Raw genomic sequence first — 22,823 nt, 5'->3', positions numbered from 1 at the left:
GAAAAAAGTATTACAGGAGCATACTACGCATCATTACTTGACAAGCTGAAGGCAGAACTTGCGGAAAAACGGCAACATTCACAGAAAAAGAAAATCCTGTTTCACCAAGACAATGTACCGTCTCACACCTCAACGGTTGCCATGACGAAAATCCACGAATTACGGTTTGAACTGCTTGACCATCTGCCCCTAGCGACTTCTTTTTGTTTCCTCATCTAAAAATTGCGCTCGGACGACAGAGATTTTTGTCAAATGAAGGGGCAATCACCTTCGTGAACGATTATTTTGCAGAGTACTATTTGGACGGGTTACAGAGATAGGAGAATCGCTGGGAGAAGTGTGTAGAGTTAAAAGGAGACTATGTTGAAAAATAAAAAAATAACTCTGAAAAAATGTCTTGTATCTTTCTTAGATCGAAAACTTTTCAACCCACACTCGTATTTACTATATTCACTTGCTACTGCAAGTTACTGCAATATCTTTAAATAATTCTGTGACTTTTCGAAGCATGATTATAGAGCACAGACCGCTCTCAAATCCTCTTTATCACATTTCAAATTTTTTTATCATTTCCAATCGTTTCTCTCCACTCAGATTCATTCTACCTTACCCTTATATAAAAACTTCCACTCGGAACGCGTAAAATGTATTTACGACTAGGAAAGATACTAATGCATGCACAAATTTAGTAAAAATTCACCAGTCATTTTGATTTTGTTTCCAGTTTCAACCCATCCCGATAGCCAACATAGAAGACATGCGACGAATCGAAGTTAGGAGCGACGACGAAATCACGCGCACCGTCCTCGTTTTTCTGAACACCGAAAAAGTAGTCACGATATCTCTCGAAGAGCGAGACGCCTGCGAATTGGTCCTCGTTCTGCGCGGCTACTTCAAGCTGGCGACCGGCCAAGACTTGCCCGTCGACCAGGAGGAAGAGCCCCCGATGGAAGATCTCGCGCCGCCCTATCTCTCGCAGCACAAAGTGGTGCCCGAGAAGTGGAGCTACACGAACCAGACGGCTCTGAAGCTGGCGTGCTTCGCCGTACCTCCGGTTTACAAGAGCGTCAGCAAGAAGACGAACGGGCTGTATAATACCATGGGAAGGCAGTCGAAGCAACCCCTGATGATCGCGTACAGCTTGGATAGTAATATGAATAGTTCGATGGTGGACAAGAACAGGCAGTTCCTCAGCTTAGATCAGAAGTCAACGGAGTCAGGCTCGATAGATATCTTCGATAATGGGCTCGTTGAAGCTAGAAACGAAGAGGTGAATCTTTCCACAAGGGTTCATTGTGTGTCATAAGTATTCAAACTTGACCAAAATTCTTGACAAAGTCGATTTAGTCTGAATTCGTGTTGAGTAGACATGAAGCCCCTAAAAATAATAGCAATAGTTCATTGGATTCAGAATAACACATAGAAAAAGTATTTCAATGATTATGCAGCTCACAAAGAATTCAATTGTTATTAACGAATTGAAATTAATAAAAAAGGCATTCAGTTTATCGTCAATGACTCAAAAAATAACAATACTCGAAAAACAAAAATAAAAGATTCTGAAATATGTAGATGTTATCATAAAAAGTTAAAAAATAACGTGATTTACTCTTATATGATTGTAGCTATAATTTGCACACTGCGGTAGCTCAGTGGGAGGTAGGATTCGTCAGTAAAAGGAATCAGGTTAAATTTATTTGAATATCAAATAACAACTCCAACGGGTTTAAATGTATGGATATCTCTGGGTAAATATATATATTTTCAGGTAAATGACAAAGTTGAACAGACCCCTCTAGTATATACTATTGGTTTACATACATTTATTGTGAAAAATATTTCAATATTTTGTCTGTTGCTGATAATTCAAATCTAAAATTATACCGCAGTAGCCGTCAATAAAAAAAAAACATGCCATTGGCTTGGTAGAAAAACGACGATAATATAGTTTTATCTTACTTGCAACACGGTATTCCGGATGAATACTTCTGTAAGTTTTATCGTATATTTGCATGCATTCAGGTTGTGCTTTTAGCTCAACCTTCAATCCAAAAGAGGGTTCAATTTCTATAGTATGCTGTTCAACACCCGCGAGCAATAGCTTAGTATAAAAACAGCTACAGGTGATACAATTTCGAAATTGATTTCCTTACCTAAGCTGACTGTCGCACAAAAAAATCATCGAACATAATGCTCGAATAGGTTCATTCGATATTGTCAATTCGAAAAATGGATCTGGTTGTGAGATTGCTGTTGAATGAGCAAGGTTCGTTCGAATGGTTTGTCGAATGTGTATCTCTTGAAATGAAATCGAGCAAAGGCATAATTTGCTAGAGCTGTTGCTTTATAAATATGATCTACTTCTTATTAGTGAAGCCAGTTATGAAAATGAATAAAAAAAATATTAGTTTTGGTAATTTTTAAAACGAATTCCAAATTAGGGACTATATTATATCGTTGTGTAACTTTTCCAATTTTACTCATAACAACAATCGGAATCATTTATTCATCACAAAAGAATACACATTGTGTGGTGAAAACTACAGAATATGTAACTTATTGGACTAGTCAAAAAAGATAATGGTATATAAAAAATAGATTGATTAAAATTGATAAAATATAGTCAATACAATATTTAGTGTTTTATATATATAAAAAATAGGCATGAACGAAATGGAATATAAAGTGGGAATAGGGTACAATTGCAACAAAGGGACACTATTTAGTGTTATAAATATATAAAAAAGAATATAATAAGAATGTACACCATCTGATACAAAAAAATGGATGAGAGAATCTTCCAAAGAAAGGAAGGATTAATCAATTTGAAAATAAGTAACTCTATACATGGATGTATAGATCATGCAAAGAAGTAACTTTCAGACACAAACTGAAAGAAAGTCCTCCTGAAACAGCTACTTTCATATAAACTACTTTCTTTGGAAGATTCTCTCATCCATTTTTTTGTATCAGATGGAGTAGTAGAAAGCCAAAAACTTTCTTTCCCAAAAAAAATTAATCACTCCTAAAAATATAACCCTTTCAAATCAAGAATGTACAATTATAACAATTAGACAACGAATTCAGTTGAGGTTTGTACAACTATAATTTTAAAATATATTCAGGAGCCCAGAAACTCTTCTACGCTGTAGAAAGCTTTATCACTGAGATATGTTGATATTCTAGTCCTAACTGCTGACTTGTTACCGCTCATCTATTAGATTTTTCATCTAATTGAAACATTTTACACCAACATATTTTGGGGAGATTTACAATAAGGCACAACTACCAGAAGTCTACCCCCATTATTCATAATTTTAATGAAATGTGGAAAATAGCGCTCTGCACGCCCATTACGGCTTGGATGAAGATAGTTGACCAGATTCATAAATCACTTCCTTCAAGGCTAAACACAGATGAGCAAATTTATATTTTTACAGTTGTGTTTCAACCACTCAATATCCAAACTATTTGACTCTAAATAAAATAATAAAAACATGAAACAATTTTTAATATTTTTTTAGATTGCTTTTTGTTTTGAAAAGGAATGACATTTCTCTCATTCGGGATATACTTCACAATCGAAACTTTTTTAAAAATGTTCCTGTTATAAGTCATAGAATAAGTATAGTATTCTACTCGCGAAAATCGACCATCACTCGCTCGTATGATCTAAGGCGTTCGACTTCGGCCCGCGTCAACAAACTTCAGTTTCACGAGTAACCTCCGCATTTCTCGCTCATTTACGTACTTCCAGCCTGATTTTTCAAAAAATTATAAAATTGTTAACTAACAAATTTTTGTCTGATCTCCGTTTTTAGAAATTGTGACATGAAAGTTACAGAATGTTTGCTTCTTTGTAGTCTTTACAAAATAAAACTTAAATGTATATATAAATTATTGTACTTATCAGATTTGAACACACTATACAATAAATCGAAAATTTCGAACATAAATTCCACAGAAAACTTAATCTTTTGAATGCTTTAAGAATTTGGAACTATTGCCAATGGCCAAATCAATTTTAGTAATGATGGAATTGAAAATTAGGGTATATTTTAATTGAAGTAATTTCATAAGCTACACCTTACGATTTGATCTCAACAAAACTTTATCAAGTAACGGCCGAATCAATCAGAAGATTAATTAAAGTAATAAGAGATTTCAGGAAGTTTTGTATTTACTATATATATGTTTTACATATAGGGGTTTACTCCTAGAATGGTAAAAATTCATTAGGTGGAAATTTATCATCAATGGTCGTTATCATTCAAATTACTATAATTCATAAAAACATGATATAGAAATTTTCAGTTAGTATTGGATACAGAAATGCTTTCACCTACAGAAAGCTATATTATGAGAGAGTAATATGGGGCTGTATGTCAGTGATTGCATTAATATATCTCATGATTGGACGAGTTCAATTCAATATCTATGATAGGAAGAAAAAGTTATCTCAGCTGACAAATCAATAATGATGATACTTTATGAACTCTTTCATTAAAATATATATTTTACTTATAGGTTCTCCGCCGAGTCCGCGAGATGCACCAACTGGTCGAGTACTCGGAGCAGTACCTGTCGGAGCAGGAGAACCTCGAGCGACTCAACTCGCTCGCGGAGTGGCAGGAGACTAGCGTCGACGTGGAGAGCGACAGCGACGAGCCCGGGAAGCTGAAACACAGCGACTCGTTGCTGCTGCTCAATAAATCGGCTAGCAATGGGCTCGAGAGGCGGCACTCGTTCACCTCAGCCGCCATAGAGTTGCTGCGCCAAGAAACGGTATGCTCGGAGAGCGACAACGACTCGCTCTATACGCCCAACAACTCGCCCAAGCACACGCAGCTGCCCAACAGCTTAGATAATAAGTTGAACAGGTGAGTGTGGTGTTATTTACAGTTTTAATTTGGAAAAAATTAGAATTTCCATGGGTTCACAGGTAAGTGACACTCATTACAACAAATAAAACTAGTGTCCGACCGAAAGTTCGGTTTCGGTCGAGTTTAGGCAAAAAAACGGGTTTTAGTGGTTTCGGCGGCAAACCTGCCGCAACTACGACCGAAACGAAAACTGCATTCCGGAGTTCTCGCGTTGTGATCGGTCATGTTCGGCGCGTTGAATTTAATAGACATTTTTTCGCGTCCACGTGCTTAATCATGTCGTGACTCGTGACTTACTTTGTGATTTACTTTGTTTGTTTCATAAATATTAAAGACCTATTGTGATATTAGGTAACAACTTAAATTAGTAATTTTATCTTTAATATTTTTGAAAAACCATTAATAATATTTAAAAGAAGAATCTACACCTACTCGAATAAACACCTCACCTATTTCAAATATTTTTAAGGTGCAATTAATATTTTTTCTCAAGTAAGGGGTTTTTATGTTGATTTGTTGATTATCAATAAGTAAAAATATCAAAGACTACATAACGTTGTGATTTGAAGATAAGAAAAGACTGACTGATTATAATAACGTTTTCTTTATATTTCCCTCAAAACATAATCCTTTTAAGGATGTTTCGGTTTCGGCCGAAACTGAGACCGTTGCCGAAATTCGGTTTCAGTCGTAAAAACCAGTTTCGGTTGGACACTAAATAAAACTTCCAGAATTATGCCTATTGTTTCATCCATTCAATTCGCAACTATACGCCACTGAACCATCGATTGCTTTCGAATTTCCCTGACAACTGATGCCATTTAATTTATTTAGTTAATAAGTTAGTTCAACTAGTGAACTAACTTATAATTTTTCAGATGTACATGTGTTAAAAGTGTAAATTTTTTGTTCCTTGTAAGACTCACAAAGAGAGTACAAAGCTCAACTATTTTCAAAGAATCAATACAGGGTGTAACTAAATAAGTGTAAAACATTTAAGGTGATTCCTCATCGAAAAAAAAGATAGGATCTTTCATATAAAGAAATTTCATTGGAGCAACCCTTGTTAAGATACAGCCCCTTAAAGGGGGTACATAAAATTTGTATAACAATTTTTTTCACAAGCACTAAAAAAGTTACAATATTGAAAGTAACCTGACGTTTTGTACTACCAAAAAGACACTTAGCCAGTAATTTATTGGGTTTACCCCATAGTTGTAAGGGGTGGAGAACGCAACCCGTAAAATTTATTTTCAATGTAACTTTTTGTCTTATTATTTGTTTACCATTTGAAATTTTTTTTTCCGATAGCCTGTTTCATTCTAAACAAAAAATGTCTCTTAGGTTTTTTGCCCAAAATAAACCAGTTCGCAGCAAAACATTATTTTACGAACATCTACAGAGATACATCGTTATAAATGCGAAAATACGAAACTAATCTATCTAGTAGGTCGCTGTTAGCGATAGTGACAATTAAATTGGTATCACGCTGTCAGTTTGTGAATTTTCGAAATTGAATTAATACTAATTGTGTGTTGTTGTTTTGTTCTTGATTTGTTACTAAATGTTGATCATATGACGGTATTTCGAATTTTAAAGGAACAACTCTTATACCCTTACCATCTGCAAAGAGTACACTGTTACCGCGAGACTTTCCGAACCGTCTTGAATTTTGCAATTGGATGCTGGAAATTATTAGAAGAAATTGTGACTTTCTGAAGACGATAGAATTCACAGACGAATGTACTTTTTCTCGGGACAAGATTATTAATTTTCATAATTACCACATATGGGCTGATGAAAACCCTCACGCTATTGTCGAAACTAACCATCAAGAACAGTTTTCTCTTAACGTGTGGCTCGGAGTTATTGGGGATGATTTACCTCCTCGATTAAATGATGAGGCATACGTTCAATTTTTAAGAGAAGTGCATCCAGTACTGATGGAGGAAGTTCCTTTGGGCGTCAGAAGGAATATGTTTTTTTATGCACCCATTTTAGTCAAGTAGCACGTCAGCATTTAACTGAAACATATGCAAATCAGTGGATAGGTTGAGGAGGACCACAGAACTGACCCGCTCAATCCCCGGATGTCAATCCTCTCAATTTCTCTATTTGGGGCCATTTACAGCATTTGATTTATCGTACTCCTGTTCGCGATGTAGAAGACTTAAGAAACCGCATCATCGATGCGTGCAGGGTAATCAGAAAGACTCCAGGAATATTTCAGCGAATACGTTGCTCAATGGGCCGACGTCTAGACGCATGCATGATGTCTGAAGGTAGACATGTTGAACATTTACTATGATTTCTACATGTTGTGTGTTTTGTTATTAATAAATTAGTTTTGTTTACTACCCTTTAATCGTTTAATGCAGGTACTAACTACAAAATAACAATAAATCCAGTTCGCATTTATGACGATGTATATCTGTAGTTGTTCGTAAAATAATTTTTTGCCGCGAACTGGTTTATTTTGGGCAAAAAACCCAAGAGACATTTTTGGTTTAGAATGAAACAGGCTATCAGAAATAAATTTTTAATTGGTAAACAAATAATAAGACAAAAAGTTACATTGGAAATACATTTTAGGGGTTGCGTTTTCCACCCATAAAAACTGTGGGGTAAACCAAATAAATTTCTGGCTAAGTGTCTTTTTGGTAGTACAAAACGTCAGGTTGATTTCAATATTGTAACTTTTTTAGTACTTGTGAAAAAAATTATCATACAAATTTTATGTACCCCCTTTAAGGGGCTGTATCTTAACAAGGGATGATCCAATGAAGTTTCTTTATATGAAAGATTCTATCTTTATTTCGATGAGGAATCACCTTCTTAAATGTTTTACACTTATTCAGTTACACCCTGTATAAGTACTTTATGCTCAAAAACGAGATCCATTTTAAGTCGTTCATGAAATGAAGTATTCATGTTCAATACGATCAGTGCTTGTAAATAGTTACACCTCAGTTGATAAGCACAGTATCTTGAAATTCATGTTGACATCAACATCATTTTTATAATTTGGCGACCATACAATGGAGTTGATCTCAAATATGGATCTCACTTGAGTACATTAAATAATTTTCATGGATTCAACACATAATCTCTATCAGAACAAAGTACGAAGCCCAATGTTTTGTGGGCTTAAGATGAAGTTTCCTCTTTATGGTAAATAGAGCGTTGCTTGCATTTAGAAGTTTCATTTTCGAGTTTTTTTAGTAAGAATTCCAGAGGGTAACGATGCCTATATGAGATAAGTCACAGATTTCTAAATCATAATAAGCTGTCAATTGGAGGTTAGGTTTGGGGATATTTTCGACAGCATTTTCAAGGCGCAAAATTTTTGAAAATCTGACTCATATTACCCTTCATTGTTGCCACCCCGAAACATACATTAAAAAAAAACACCGACACCCCTTCATTTTTTCACATAATTCATATTATTGATATCGTGGCTTCTAAGTTAAACATTTTAGAATTTCAAAGAATTTTTTAAATCTCTTCAACTGTAAACTTCATTATGATTCACGAGATGTTTATCGTAATACAGGTGGAGTGTTGAAATTAGAGGAGTGGTAAAATCATCAAAAACTCCAAATGAAATTTTTAAATGCACATACATTTATAGTGTTAATCGACTTCGAAATATTGAAAAATAAATTAATTGAAATTGTCCGTGAATAATTATTTTCGTTCTACTCATTCAGGATAAGCTTCGGTCTTCGCAGCCCTGACAACCGGCCTGACAAGGAGCACGACTTTCAAGGTTATCTCCAATACCTGAGAGACGTCAAAAAGAATGAAGAAAACGTATCCGCAGATTCCTGTTCTGTGAACGACATGTACATATTCGACCCGGATATCATCGACCTGACCCTGATCCCGCCTCCCAGTACTCCGGACGAGTTGGATTGTGCCTTACCCTCGCCCATCAACGTCCCGCCCAGGTCGTTCGCGGATTCCATGGACAAGTTGAACAAACTTGGTGAGAATTTTGGATATGCTTTGGCCAGCTAGTGACCCTGATCTGAACCTAATCGATTTTTTCTTAGGTATTCTGGACGAGAACCAGGACTTCGAAGAGTTCCTCGCCAGTGTAACTGTGCAACCTCCCACGCAGAAACTCACCCCGGCCGTTGAATTGACTCCTGAAGAGATAATGGCTTACATCATTCCTCCGCCGCCTGCGCAGGGCAGCCAGGAGAACTTGACAATAACTCTAACCGAGAGGAATTCTGAGAGCGAGGGAGATCGAAGGATAAATGAGGTCAGCTCCGTCAAATCTAAGGTGATAGAATACGAGACTTTCGATAGGAGGGGTCCGTTTTCATGCTGTGCCAAGAATAAGACTGACAAAAGTTTGAGGTTAGAATTTTATTATTTTTCATTAAATTTCAAATGAGTAGAATTTGGTTTTTAGTTCATCCAAAAAGTTTACGCATACAATTTCTAATTATTTATAAACCCTTTGTAGTGAAAATCTTACAGTAAATTATATTCATTCATATATAAAGTTTCAACTATATCGTTTAGAATTTTAAAAACGTTTTTTTGTCAATAATTCCTGATAATATTTATACTCGAAGAATGTTAACGTTCACAACGAGCGATAACTGTATGAAGGCTACTTTCCGGGTTTTCGGCCGTGGTCTGCAGGTTTCGTCTACTGCTGTGGTAGACATTTTCAAAGGCGCTATGATAACGATCGCAATGCCCGAGCTGGTGTTCTGGTGCTTGTTCCTGTTGTATACAACGCATTAACTACTATTTCTGTACTAGGCGCTCTATTTATATCGTTCTTCATTTTATTACCTGTTCGTGTCCTAAGAGGTACACAGCCAAGCTAACGTAGAGATACGCAACATATGGAAACCTATAATCAAGCGGATAACGGTCAACTCCCGCTAAACCGTCGAAACGAAAAGAGGGATAGGAAAAAGTGCTCGTATGACCTATAAATAGTCATCTCTCGGAGGAATAGTCCAGTAATCACCTGAACATGATTGTGGATACTAACAATCGAAATGTCGTGAAGTAACTTAATTTGATTTTTTTTTTATTTAAGGTTTTCATTTTTGCCTTTTATTTATTTTTATTCTTTTTAGTTTTCAGTTCCCTTTTTCAGTCTGTGGTCATTTTCATTTTTATATCTTGATTATTTCATTCGTTTTAATGTATTTTCATTTCACGTTTTATTGTTTATTATAGTTGATTTAGCTCTACTCCTTCTATTTTTTTTTGATCTTTCATAGATTTCGAATCATAGTAGAATCATATTAGATAATGAAAGTCCGAACAAATATTGTCAAACACTTTCAAACAAAAGATTATGCTGTTTCTTAAAGTGGGACTCACTGGCAATCATTCTCGTCTTGTTCCATTCAACTTGATATTCACTGACTGAATAAATGAACTCCAAAATATTCAATAATTACACAGGAATGAAGTTATTTTTCTCCTCGATAATCAATATATTTATGATCCTCTACACATGCCATTTTGAGCAGATTTTTATGATGATGCTGCTACATAAATGGTAGATTATTTTAAAATTTTATTCAATATTATGTTATGTTTGTATGTTGTCCCTGTATTTTGTTGTAGTGAATTTGTATTCTGTAACTGTATTTGTACATATGCTTTCATTTGACATACCTACTTGAAGTTAAATGATCTGACTGAATAAATATCATTATTAATGTGTTTATAATAATATGCATATGGTGACTGATACAGTTTACTCGTCGTTTGCTACCAGATTTTATTACTTGTAAACATTATTTCAAAAAAATTATGAATAAAATGAAGTGTAATATATATGGGGACCACTTTCATCCAGCAGTCGAGGGAGCTAAGAAGACTGGTTGTAAATATGAATATGACACTGATGAAGACAATTATCTGTAAGAGGAACACTACCTAAAGGAAAAAATGAGCTATTGAAGCAAATCACAGCAGATGAGGACACCATAATAGCTGACAAGGAGCAATTATTCTCACTACTAAACGAGAAAAATGCATTGTTAGTATCAAACTTGGTGATGTATGACACAAATTCAAAGTTCAGGTAAAAGCGATCGATAAATTAATAAAATAAGAACTGCAAAAATCAGATCTCCGCAAAAAAACATTCACAAGAAAATAGTGAATCACCAAATACCAGAATTCCCAATATCCTGGGAAGTTTCCCTGCCAGTGTAAATCAGCTCACGACAAAATTATGAGAATACAAACCAAAAATGAATCATAAGTAATAATCAACTTGACTAATGAAAACTATAAGTACGTCACTGGCAGCCTGAAGAAATTTCAAACCAATAGCACGACTTCCTCAATCAGCCTAGAACAAAAACTGGGATCACAACCTGTTAATTGGGGGCGAAAAAGAAATAGAATCGCAAAAAAGAACATATAACATAGTAAATAAGAAGTTCAGAGGAGCAAAACAAAGAGTCTGGTTGCAAGCTTGATGGTTTAAAAAGTAAAACAAACTACGTCGAGGAAGATTTTATAGTGAGGAACCTAAAGAAAAATGAAAATAGAGTGTTTAAATCATATATGGTGGCTTCAAATATGAAGACATATTCTATAATCCTTCATTTTACTCTCGTGGAGTACATTATGGAAGGGAGTTCAACAAATATTCAAAATTCAATACTAGAAGTGTTTATGATAAATGAACCCAGACCGTTTCATTTTTAGAGTGCAAAATAATAACTGCAATAAGAAGGACAGTAATTAAAGTAATGACATGACACCTCAAGAACTATTGTAAATGTAATTAACTCCAATAAGTGAGTGTGTTTTATATAAATATCTGGTGTATTTCAAATTGAAAAATTGGAACTCTTTTCAGACAGAATCAATTTTAATGTGTTCTAGAACGTTGGCAATCTAGGATCAATATTTTATCAGTTAATATCAATGCTTATGAATCAGCTACTTCATTTTGCAGGAGTAGGTAATGGAGAACATGTTGTGACTGAGAGAACAACTGGCTGGTACTCTTTTCCTTCTCATGCAGCTTAGAAATGGTTTTAATTCTTCCACCCTGACTCTGTTTCATTCAAAATTAAACCAGGGAGTTACTCTTTGGGAAAATTCACCTCATACTGTTACCATTTTCCGTCAGCAGAAGAAAGCACTTACAATATTTACTGATGCATCTTATAGAGAACATTACAAACCCTTATTTATTGTACATGGTATAATTCACTTACCAACTCTGTTCGTTTTCATTGTGATACAAGACTACAACACCAGAGATGCAAAGCATAATTCAAACAACCCGCTTCAAACTGTCTGTATCGCAAAAAGTTCTACAAATCTTCATTTATGTAATATATTTGGGTGATGAATGAATTTGATTTTATTCGATTTGATAATATAATAATATAAGTTTATTCATGACATTTCATAATATATACGTCGGAAATAATAAACAAACTTCTAAATAAACTAATAATAAACTTGAGAAGTGAAACTTCTCAAGTTTATTATAATATCATAATATCATATTATCATAATATTATAAAAAAAGATGCATCTTTATAAATACAATCTCAAATATATTCATATACAAAGTGTATGAACATATGTGAAAAAAAGAAAATAATAAATGAATACATATTATGTGAAAAAAGAAAGTAACAAATGAATACATAAATTTAAAATATATGCTTAATAGCAATATATGAATTAAATAAAATTATTCAGAAATATCATGGAAAAAAATTCTTTTATTTTGTTTTTATATGAAAAAAAAGATTTGGAATTTTTCATATAATGAGACAGCTTATCAAATATATGAGGAATTAAATAAATGAAATTTTTTTGAGATATCTTTATCTTCACTTTCTCATAAAGAAGAAAATCTTAGTTTAAATAAATTTAAAAACAAAATGAATCGATACCATCTTAAACGCTCTTTCTACTCCCTTGAATAAAATCACCATGCCAATTTTGAGTAATATTCTTTTGATAAATACACTAGATGTTCAATGTATTTTATATCATTTGGATACATTCATCCTCTAGTTTTTACTGACATACTACGTATGTAATGATATTTCTTGATGTACCTAGTGAATAAAAATGTTATGGTTAATTTGACAGCTGTTTTGTATATATAATAATAACAAGTATAAAATTGGACCCAGTCACGACTCTTGAGGATTTGAATAATGTGAGCTAAAGATATCATTCAGTATCCCTTCAATTGTCATAGCCATCATATATTTTGAAAGACATGTAAGATCAACAAAGTAAAATGTGTTTCACTGAACAATTGTTTCTACAGGCACATTCAATACTGACACGCCCAAAGAAGCTATTCGAGTATACTTTTTTCTTGAGTATTTCTTATTTCATTGTTTTCAAATATATTTCATGAAGCAAGCTCACAGTATCCAAAATGCAAACTTTAAAGTCAGGATTTCATTAGTTTTGAAGAATGATTGACAAGAATCAAGAAAATTCACTTCATATACTCTTCTCACAGCTCGTTTCTGTTGGACGAATACTCTTTCTAATAGTACCTGATTGTCACAGCCCCATAATGATATCCCATAACGTAACTGACTCTTGATTATTGGACAATAGGCAGTCAATGCTACGGTTAATCTGAGATCACAGGATAAAACATTGCAAAGCAGCTAGATGACAATTTATTTCTCACAGCAACGATATTTGATTCAAAGTTTAGGTTCTCCTCAATTTGTAGCTTAAGGAATGTTGTTACTGACTTACAATCAATAAGTTGATCGCCTAGTTTTATGTGATATGAATTCAGTTCGAAAGTTACCAGGATTATTTGCATTTTTGCATGACACCCAATTTTTATTTTTTCAGTATCAGAACCAAGACACTGAAGCAACACAATTTTCATTGTACAAGAGGATTGTAGCATCATCTGCAAACAATGTCAATCGTCCAAAAATATTTATGCTGACTATATCATTAATGAATAAAAGGAAGAGAATTGAGCCCAGAGCTATTACCCAGTAGTATTGCATTTGTAATGTAGAGTTACATTCTTCAACTCTCAGCTTAACACAGCGTAGTTACCCAAAATATTTTTTTAAGGTTAGACGAAACGATCCAGCCCCTTCCTCGACGCAGCTCTGACGAGAAGCCTCCTGATAGGCCCCCAAAGCTGGCCGCTCAGGAGAGGCAGCGCTCCCACTCCCTTACTTCCCCCTTGCCGAAAGTCCCCTCGGAGTTCCCTCCGCCGCCCAAACTACCGCCCAGAGGCGACACCACCCACCAGGCGCCCCCGCACTTGTTCCTGCCGCCCAAGAAGCCGCCCCTGCCTCCCGTGCCGTCGCTAGAGGTACTCCGGCAGAAGAAGAACGTGCAGCAGTTGAAGACCGCTATAGAGCTGAGGACGGCGAGCATCGGATCGCCGGTGTTCCAGAGAAGTCGAAAGGTTTCCAACGATCTGGAAACGAACGGGTTGGATAACGTTGATAACAAATTATGCCCGAAGCATACTACTGCCGTTAGTACTCCCACGTCGCCGCATATGGGTAAGTACTCTCAGAAAGAAGAGATTTCACTTGTCCCACTTCTGACACCACTTCTATGTAGACATATTCCTATACCTACCATAATAATTGAGCAGAATTATTGATTGATGTAACGAAAAATCGCAGAACTCTGCTTGTAATAGCTTCTCTCCTTTTGAACTCATATATACAGGGTGTTCCTCTTTGGAACATATATTTCTATTAAAATATGTGGAATTTGTTTAGAAATAATTTTCTTATTACAATTATTGAAAACTAATGAGATAGTGATACGTTCTTGTATTCCTGTGTTCCTGCTGAAAAACGTTATATTAATCACTAAAATATTATATTAAAATGAAGAGATACAAGATAAACTTTAAATAATACCATAGTTTTACCCAGATACTGTGAATATTTGCTAGACTTTATTCATTCTCATTCAGAATCAGTTATTGAAAAAGGAATAATTTTAAGAGAGGTTTGAAAAAAATGGTTTGTAGATTGTTAATATTCTGTACGATTAATTTTTCAGGGCGCGGTTCGCATTTAAGGCTAGTCCCCGTACCTTTGGACTCTCCAGGCAGCCCAAAATACTCCCACCACCCTCAAGAAACACACTCTCCTAGATCGCCGACACACAGAAATCCTATCGAACCGTCGCCAATCGTTGATGACAGGCTGAAACCTCCTCTCCACCCGAAATCTACGCAGCAGGGAGGGAGTCAGACACGGAACGGTTGCACGTCGAACAGAGAGGATCTGCTGCAGAAGACCGACTTAGCCATGGCCAACTTGCTGGTGCGGCTGGACCAAGTTGCAGCGCAATGCTCAGCTGCTCAGCTGCACGGGGGAGGGAGGTTTATCAGCGAGGAGAAGTTCCAAGTGAGTATAAAAAGAATGACACCTCCTTCAAAATACATATTTTGAATTAGTTTAAATTTAATAATCACCTGCAGTAGTCGTTAAACACTTGATATGTTAAAAACTATTTCTATTGATCTTTTTCAGTTTTTAAACTTGAACATCCTGAAAAATACTTAAATCTGTAACATCAAAGAATCTACTTAAGTGTAATACAGGTTAACTTACTCCAAAAAGTTACTGCTCTAGCATTCAATGTTGGTAAAATAAAAACAAGTTCCGAAATTTACTGTACATTTATTTATTTATTGTTTAAAACATAGATGATGAGTATTTTTTATACCGTATATATCTTATACCATCAATTTTGATCGCCATGTAATGTAATCACTCTTGAGGTATAGAATACCTTTTTGAAGATATGCAGTTCTAGCTTACTGCTTACTTACTTACAAAAAAATTGAGTATATGTACAAGAGATTACTGTTCATGCTCTAAATTTGAAGCTCTGAACTATCCAGAGGGCGGCCACATCATCAACCACTTTTCACAATGGCGGAATGAGTGATCATTAGATCAGAGAGTAGCTAAGGACTCCTATAATTATAATAATAATAATGATAATAGCGATTTATTTTCCCAAGAAACAACAAGGTTCCTAGTAGGAAAAAACAGTAATTCAAACCATATTATAACAAAGTAAAGAACAACCAGTTTAACAGAGTGGTCTGGGCAGAGTCTATGGAGTTCAAAAAGTAAGTATCAGTATTATAATCTCAAGAGTTGTTTTGAAGACACCATCCTGGCAGGCCGTCATGAATCTCTTGATTTCTGACTTCAGCCCACTTGACCTGTGAAAAGTGAGTCAGGTTCTTGTATAATTCAAGGTAATAATATTCTTAAAATGGAAATCAATTGCAAACGCTGAGTGTTTCGAGTTACTCTGGCTGGAACATGAAGTCAACTTTTCTGATAAAGATAAGTTGTTCTTATTGCTCAACTATTTATCTTTAGATCGTGGAATATCATAATATCTATAAAAAAATTACAAAAAAATGTAATAACTAGATAAGGTTTCGATCTTATTCATAACTGAAAATTCATTAAAAAATTGTTTCTGAGTACTTTAGTGAACTTTGACATTATCATTCATTAAGCGCATTTATAAGTTGAAGGTTCGATCTTCCTTTTATAAAACAGCCTACTATTTGCGACCACCTAATCTCACAAATATTTTTCAGGTAGCGAAAGAGGAGCTTACGTCCCAATCCCTCCAGCTAGTCACTTCAAGTAAGATGCTGGTGATCGCGATGTCAGACCCGAGCCTTCCCGACCTACCGGAGAACCTCGCCATATGTCTCACGATCCTCCGGAGACTGACGGAACTCTGCCAGGACCTCGCCGACCACACGACCGCGCCTCTGCAGACACGCAACCTCGTGCTGAAGGTGAATGACGTCACCGCAGCCTTTCGCCACCTCCTCACCTCCGACGTGGACCGCAGCTCGCGAAGAGCAATTGAAGAACATCTGGCAGCGCAAGCTGAGTCCTTGGCCAACGTCTTGGCCACGCTGCTGCGCAGCCTCAGGGTGTTCTCGCCTTGAGCAGGATGCTCACTGGGTATTGTAGACAGTTTTGCAAGTTTTTACCGGGTTTTCGTTAAGTTTTGTCAAGGTTCAATTCAGCTCTCTTTCTGTTTCTCGAAGGTTTTGGATGCATAGGAGGATTTGAATTTTTTATGGGAAAATTCGTTCTGTTCGAAGTCAGCAAATGCAAGTTTTGTAGTTGTAGACCACTCATTTGAGTGGTCCTATCTTTGGGTCGTTAGCATGACTACGTTGGTACTCAGAGATTATATTGAATTATAGATTTTTTTTAGGCTAAAGTAGTACTTTTGACTAACAGATGGCACAAATAAAAGAAACCTGTAATGCAAATGTAAGCTCAAGTCTATTAACCTTATACATGGCACTACATTTGTGCCATATATGCATTAGTCAAATCAGTGTGTTCTCAGTCATTTGCTCCCTAGGAATTGCTTTCTTTGTACAAATATATTTTGAACACATGAAAAATGTTATTTTCAAATCATGGAAACACGAATCATTTAGGATACGGAAATGAAATTTAAGTGAATATCTAGTTTTAACTTGATATTGGTGAATATCAAGTTTAAACTTAATATTCATAATTTGGAACCTCTGGCATAACATGAATCCATCATCAGGAAGTAACTAAAACTGCTTATAACGGCTCTGTTAATGTTTTTATATCCAGAAGAATCATTACATGTCATAATGTATAATTAACTCCTAGTTTGAATTGAAGGGGTTATATTTTTTTTTTGTTATTGTTAGTATTTTGTTACTGTTCGAATTGTTATTGCTACCTGAATGATACTAATCTTTACTTGTTTTCTTTCTGTTATTTTATAAAAGTATGAACAGCTGCTTGTTAGGAATCAGACTTTTATCTCCATTCATAGATCTCATTCTACATTTGGAACAAGTTTTTGAATGATTTCGAATTCCATCTTTAATGTCATATTCCCGACTTTCATCTTGAAATCTTGTCTTTTGTCTTTAAATTTCAAAATACATATTTATGAATTTCCTGACTACTATCTTGAAATTCTGACGAATTTTCATCACGAAATTCCTTCTTTCATCCCATAATTTCATGATTCCATTTTACCCAAACCTGAATTTTGTCTTGTATTGGGGTTCAAAAGTGCCCAAATGTAACCTATCACTAATTTCTCAAGATCGAATTTTGAAATACTTGCAAGTGCATTAGTCAATACAAATTTTCAAACTGAATTATGCTGATGTCAAATAAGTTCATGAATCATCCAAGGGATGACTATGGCGACTGACTTGTACAATTCTTTCATTGCTGACATACTTTCTATGCTCGAGTAAATCTCCTATTGGAGAGAAATATAAACATTTGCTTTTCAATGTTTTTCGTCAGACATCTTTCCCCATTCATTAAAATCCTCTTTCTGCATTCATTTTATTTTAAAAATGGTGAAGGGAACATTCTTTATAAGTCATAGTTATTGTTATTGCATATAATTTTTACAAAAGTATCATCTGTTGCTATTTATGAAAGTAATAATGTTGAGCGTATTTGTTACTGAAGGAAACCGAGGGTGATAAGAGTTTTATTGTAGTTATTGCATAGTTTAGAGATTGTTTTATTCATTGGGGCGATTTAGCTCTAGATAGTTGTAGATTATAGATTACAATGTTTATAGTTTTCACCCTTGGTTGGTTGAGTGGTTGAGTTTATATTAAGGATTGTGGATTTGAGCTTATGTGATTCAAAATTTTTTAAGAAATGAAATGATTTTGAGATCATAAGCTCATATCCAACTTATCTGTTGGTTTGGTACGTTTTGAGTTTTTGTGTACCTTTTGAAGTTTTCTAGTCATATTTGTTGTTTTTTATTTAAGTGTTAAACAAGATCAAATAAGGCTCTAGAGAAATCTAAAAAATCTATCGAAAAGAGAATTTAATTTATAACACTCTTCATTTGTTATCTTGAATAAACAAAGTGAGTCATGAGTAACTAGAGGGCCCCTGTAAACTAGAAGATACGATTTTTTTGAAATAATTTTTTTTTGTGGAGGATTTGATGTTTTTTGGATTTCTAACTTTCCACAATCTAAAAAATATAGGTAAATCTGCACAAGTGTAATAAAGGGCAAACTGAAAAGTCACCACAAAAAATTACTGCGTAATATAAACCTTTAAAGAGCCTAATTATTCCACAATTTGTATTTCTAAATTTTGCCTTTTAATGAACTGAATGATTGAAAAAATAAAATGCCTATTTCTTACCTTTTTCAATACTATTTACGTTTCAGAAAAAGGTACTTTATCATTTTCAAAACCAGCAAAAACTCTATTGAATATGGGTCTTTCAAAAATTTGTATATTTTTTGACAAATGTCTTTTCTCATTTCGAGTAATTAACTGAACTAGAGTAACAAAATTTCTGCATCGATTTTAAAAAAATTACAAAAAAATGACATCTCTGAAGTGACTGTAGAGTTCAAAAAACAGAATGGAAAAGGGGTGTTCCATTTGAAAAAACGTAACTCAGTACATTTTTCAGGGGCACCTGTATATTTGAAAATAATTCTAATACAGCGCCACAGGTGACCACAAGTAAATGTTTCGTATACATTCCCGGGCCCATCTTATTACTCGAGACTCACCCTATAAATACACCTATATATCTGAATGGTTCTTAAGATTTCTCTCACCGATTCAAATGATATGACTTGACCAAATATTACGATATAATAACCATACTGAAAAACAATTTACGTAAGTATTTGTGAAATAAGTCTGAAATTTTCGAGGGAATACTCTTTATGTGATATTGTATGTTATCAATTTTTGTTCGCAGGCTTAGACCGGACATTTTCAAAAATAATGTATGGAACAATAATAAACAGAATACTCGCGTCTGTCCATATAAAGTGTTCGTCACAAAGTATTATTTCGTAGGCTAGCTAGTCAAAATCGGTACAATAATATTACATTTTTCGAGTTACCTGTATACCAATACAATTGTTTGTTTTATTGTCTCTAGAAAGTACGCAAATCGATGCAAGGGAAATCATAACATGATTAAAATTAATTTCATTCCATCATAATGAACCCACTACTCAAGTAATTATTCTGACAGCATATATTTCAAATACACAGTCAGTCCATCTTTATATATTAGTCCTGATATGATTTTTCTTGCTTTGTTATATGTATATATTGTTTTATTTTGAATGTTAATCGATTATTATAATGAAGTTGATTATATTTGTTGTTATTAATTGATATTTTCAATAATTGTTTTTAAATTTTGTGTCACGGAGATGACACTTGTTTATTCTTAGAAAAAATGTTCGTCTGTCAATCTGAGAACATCCATTGTAGCATTTATTAGAATATTGAAAAGGAAAAAGCAATTCTTTGCCTCGAATTCGACGTGATCTCAATATATAAGCTGAGCCTCCAAACGTGAGTGAAGGGGCGTCTGCTTGAACACTGTCCAATGGAATGAAAGAAAACAGCTTGTAATCTGCCATGTAATCTGTTACCACACTTAGATATTGATTCGTAAGGCTTGAGAAATGTAAGCATTAATTTTTCATCTAACCAGACGAATGGAGAAACATATATTTTATTTCACATCACTAGTTTTTTTATGGAAGTGTCAGATTTATTAAGTTTTTAAGGTTTTATTATACTTTGATTTTCTTAACACTCTTATACATGTTTTATTATAACATGTATTAATATTCTAACATATCTTATGAATGTATTGAAAATGTAATAAACTGATTACTGAAATACTAGTGTTTATAATAATAATATATTTATTTATTTCAAATAGGCATCCTAATATACAAAAACTTTTTAAAATTGGATAGACAAAGTCACAGTCCAACTTCATAACACTAAAATATGTATGCTCGGAATTATCCATTCAATAAATAGGAAAAATAACAATGTAAATTACAAATACTAGATATATATGTTATTATATTATCAACTTTAATGTGGATGTTGTATCTTCAAATGACTAGTAAGTCCTTCTTTGAATGTCATAATAGATTCACAACTTAAAAGTGTAATTTCAAAAGATTGGGGCAAAATGGTGAGAATTATAAAACCAACCCTATAAAATTGATATGCTAATCAATATCTTGATCAAGATATTTCGAGATGTGAAGATTATTATTAATAAATTGGGAATGTTGGAATATATGAGCAAGTTATTATGAAAGATACAGTGAAGTGAAATCATCAGGCTGTTAAGGAAAAAAAAAAGAAGTTGAATCAAACTGAATTGAATTCTGTTGGAGTTTTAATATACGGAATGCTTCTTCTGAAGCTTTCTGGGTTAATTCCATTAAGAGGAATCACACGTGTTAGGAAACACGTTAAAAGGTAAGACCTCGTTAATTCTTAGCTCGCACAAGTTTCGACTTCTGAGGGTTGTCGTTCACAGGGATGCGACAGCTGGTTAAGGGAAAACAGATTTTAAACAGAGACAGAAGCACCTCCTATTCAAACCTTGAGCTTTGGAATGGACTTGGTTATGTAACATTTCAGAAATTCACACAATAATGTAAGAGCGTCATATCAGCTTATTTAGTGGATCATTCTGAAAGACCACGTTTTCCTACCCACTGGTTTGGAGATTTGTCATCTAGTCACTTTCAAACCAGCCTGTCGTAATTAAGAAGTACTCCATTTTGCTGAAAGGAAACATCAGTTGAAAACTCATTTGGGTTTGTCAGTTATCCAAACCAGAAGAGCCCACTAAATCACTTGATATGACGCCTCTAGATATTTTTGAGGGGATACATGTCATCTGAAGAAGTGTACGTATTGGATAGAGAATTGAAATATCTATTGAACGAGGCATCACAAAACCCCCCTTTCCATTTGAAAAAGGTTAGTAGCGCCCTCTCGATAAATGATGCAATACTCTTGTCTTTCTTATCAAAAAATACTGTACATTTGTACAAAATGTACATTTTTTCTGACCTTGACATCTTGTTCCGTTCAAAAGTTAAGAGGTATAGGAGTTATAGGAATCATCGACAAGTAATACAAGCTTTTTTATACATATAACTAATTAATAGTGCTCAACATAGCATATATAGGCACATATCAGTTACACTTCAAAATAACTTTCATTATTCAATTTCAATATTCTTGCAATATCGCGAGCTTATATAGATCAAGGGATTATAGTTTTGTAAACCAATAACTCGGATTCAAAACTCAAATGCCGCGTGATTCTCGAGGTGATTTTCTAAAATAAATCTAATATATTTTATGTTCTGTGGTAATTTCTAATCACTAATTTTCTATATGAAATATTGATTTGCTTCAATGGAGGAGGAGTATCTCACAGGAATATTTTCCTTCAAAACTAATTGGTTTCAGGCAGAAATTTATTCGTTTGAGATTGTGAAATTGAACTTACTGAAATTCAATTGCCCACTGACTTACCGCGAATTTCATTTAAAATTTTTCACGCTGTTAGGGGTGTTGCTACTGTTTATACTATCTTCATTTACAATATCAATATTACTAAAGTTAATGCAAATGTTATAAATATACGAATATTGTTTGGTAAACCTTGTTTGTCCATCGAAGGTGGTTGTGAAATTATAGGAGGGAAAATTAAGTTTGAGGATTACCTTTTCTTCATTGTCTGTAGGAAAATGTATGTTAGTCTCCTTACAGGAAAGTATTTTTACGAATATATTTTCAAATGAGAAATCGAGCAGATCACCTAGAGATTTTAAAAATGTATCAAAATTTCCCTGGTTCGACCTATAGATTGTTATTATTAGATTATTTTAGTATTCAAGCTGTGGACTTGGCATCGATTACAGTACAGAAATGACACATCAATATCTTATGCAAGCTGATTATCTTTTACAAGAATTGCAACATCTCGATGTTTAAACTTCTGCCTATAGAAGAAATTTAAACTCCTACAATTGTAAATATTGGAGTTGTTCAATTGTTATAC

General features: G+C 34.2%; 1 protein-coding gene across 1 annotated transcript in view; it reads left to right on the top strand.

The window, feature by feature from the left end:
- Positions 1–18,565, top strand: part of LOC111509216 (uncharacterized) — a 101,036-nt gene extending 82,471 nt beyond the window's left edge. The window contains exons 9-15 of the mRNA XM_074177969.1: positions 725–1,270; positions 4,528–4,880; positions 8,594–8,871; positions 8,939–9,251; positions 13,971–14,413; positions 14,928–15,277; positions 16,498–18,565. Of these exons, the coding sequence (XP_074034070.1) occupies positions 725–1,270; positions 4,528–4,880; positions 8,594–8,871; positions 8,939–9,251; positions 13,971–14,413; positions 14,928–15,277; positions 16,498–16,860 (2,646 nt within the window). The 3' untranslated portion in view covers positions 16,861–18,565. The remainder of the gene's footprint in view (positions 1–724; positions 1,271–4,527; positions 4,881–8,593; positions 8,872–8,938; positions 9,252–13,970; positions 14,414–14,927; positions 15,278–16,497) is intronic.
- The last annotated feature ends 4,258 nt before the right edge of the window (positions 18,566–22,823 follow it).

The sequence above is a fragment of the Leptinotarsa decemlineata genome, unplaced genomic scaffold (genome assembly GCF_025532065.1).
Source record: "Leptinotarsa decemlineata unplaced genomic scaffold, Ldec_3_MD MMD2_tig00003335_RagTag_RagTag, whole genome shotgun sequence".
Lineage (NCBI taxonomy): Eukaryota > Metazoa > Arthropoda > Insecta > Coleoptera > Chrysomelidae > Leptinotarsa > Leptinotarsa decemlineata.
Note: the sequence above shows the minus strand (reverse complement) of the source record. Positions and strands in the feature narration are given on the sequence as shown.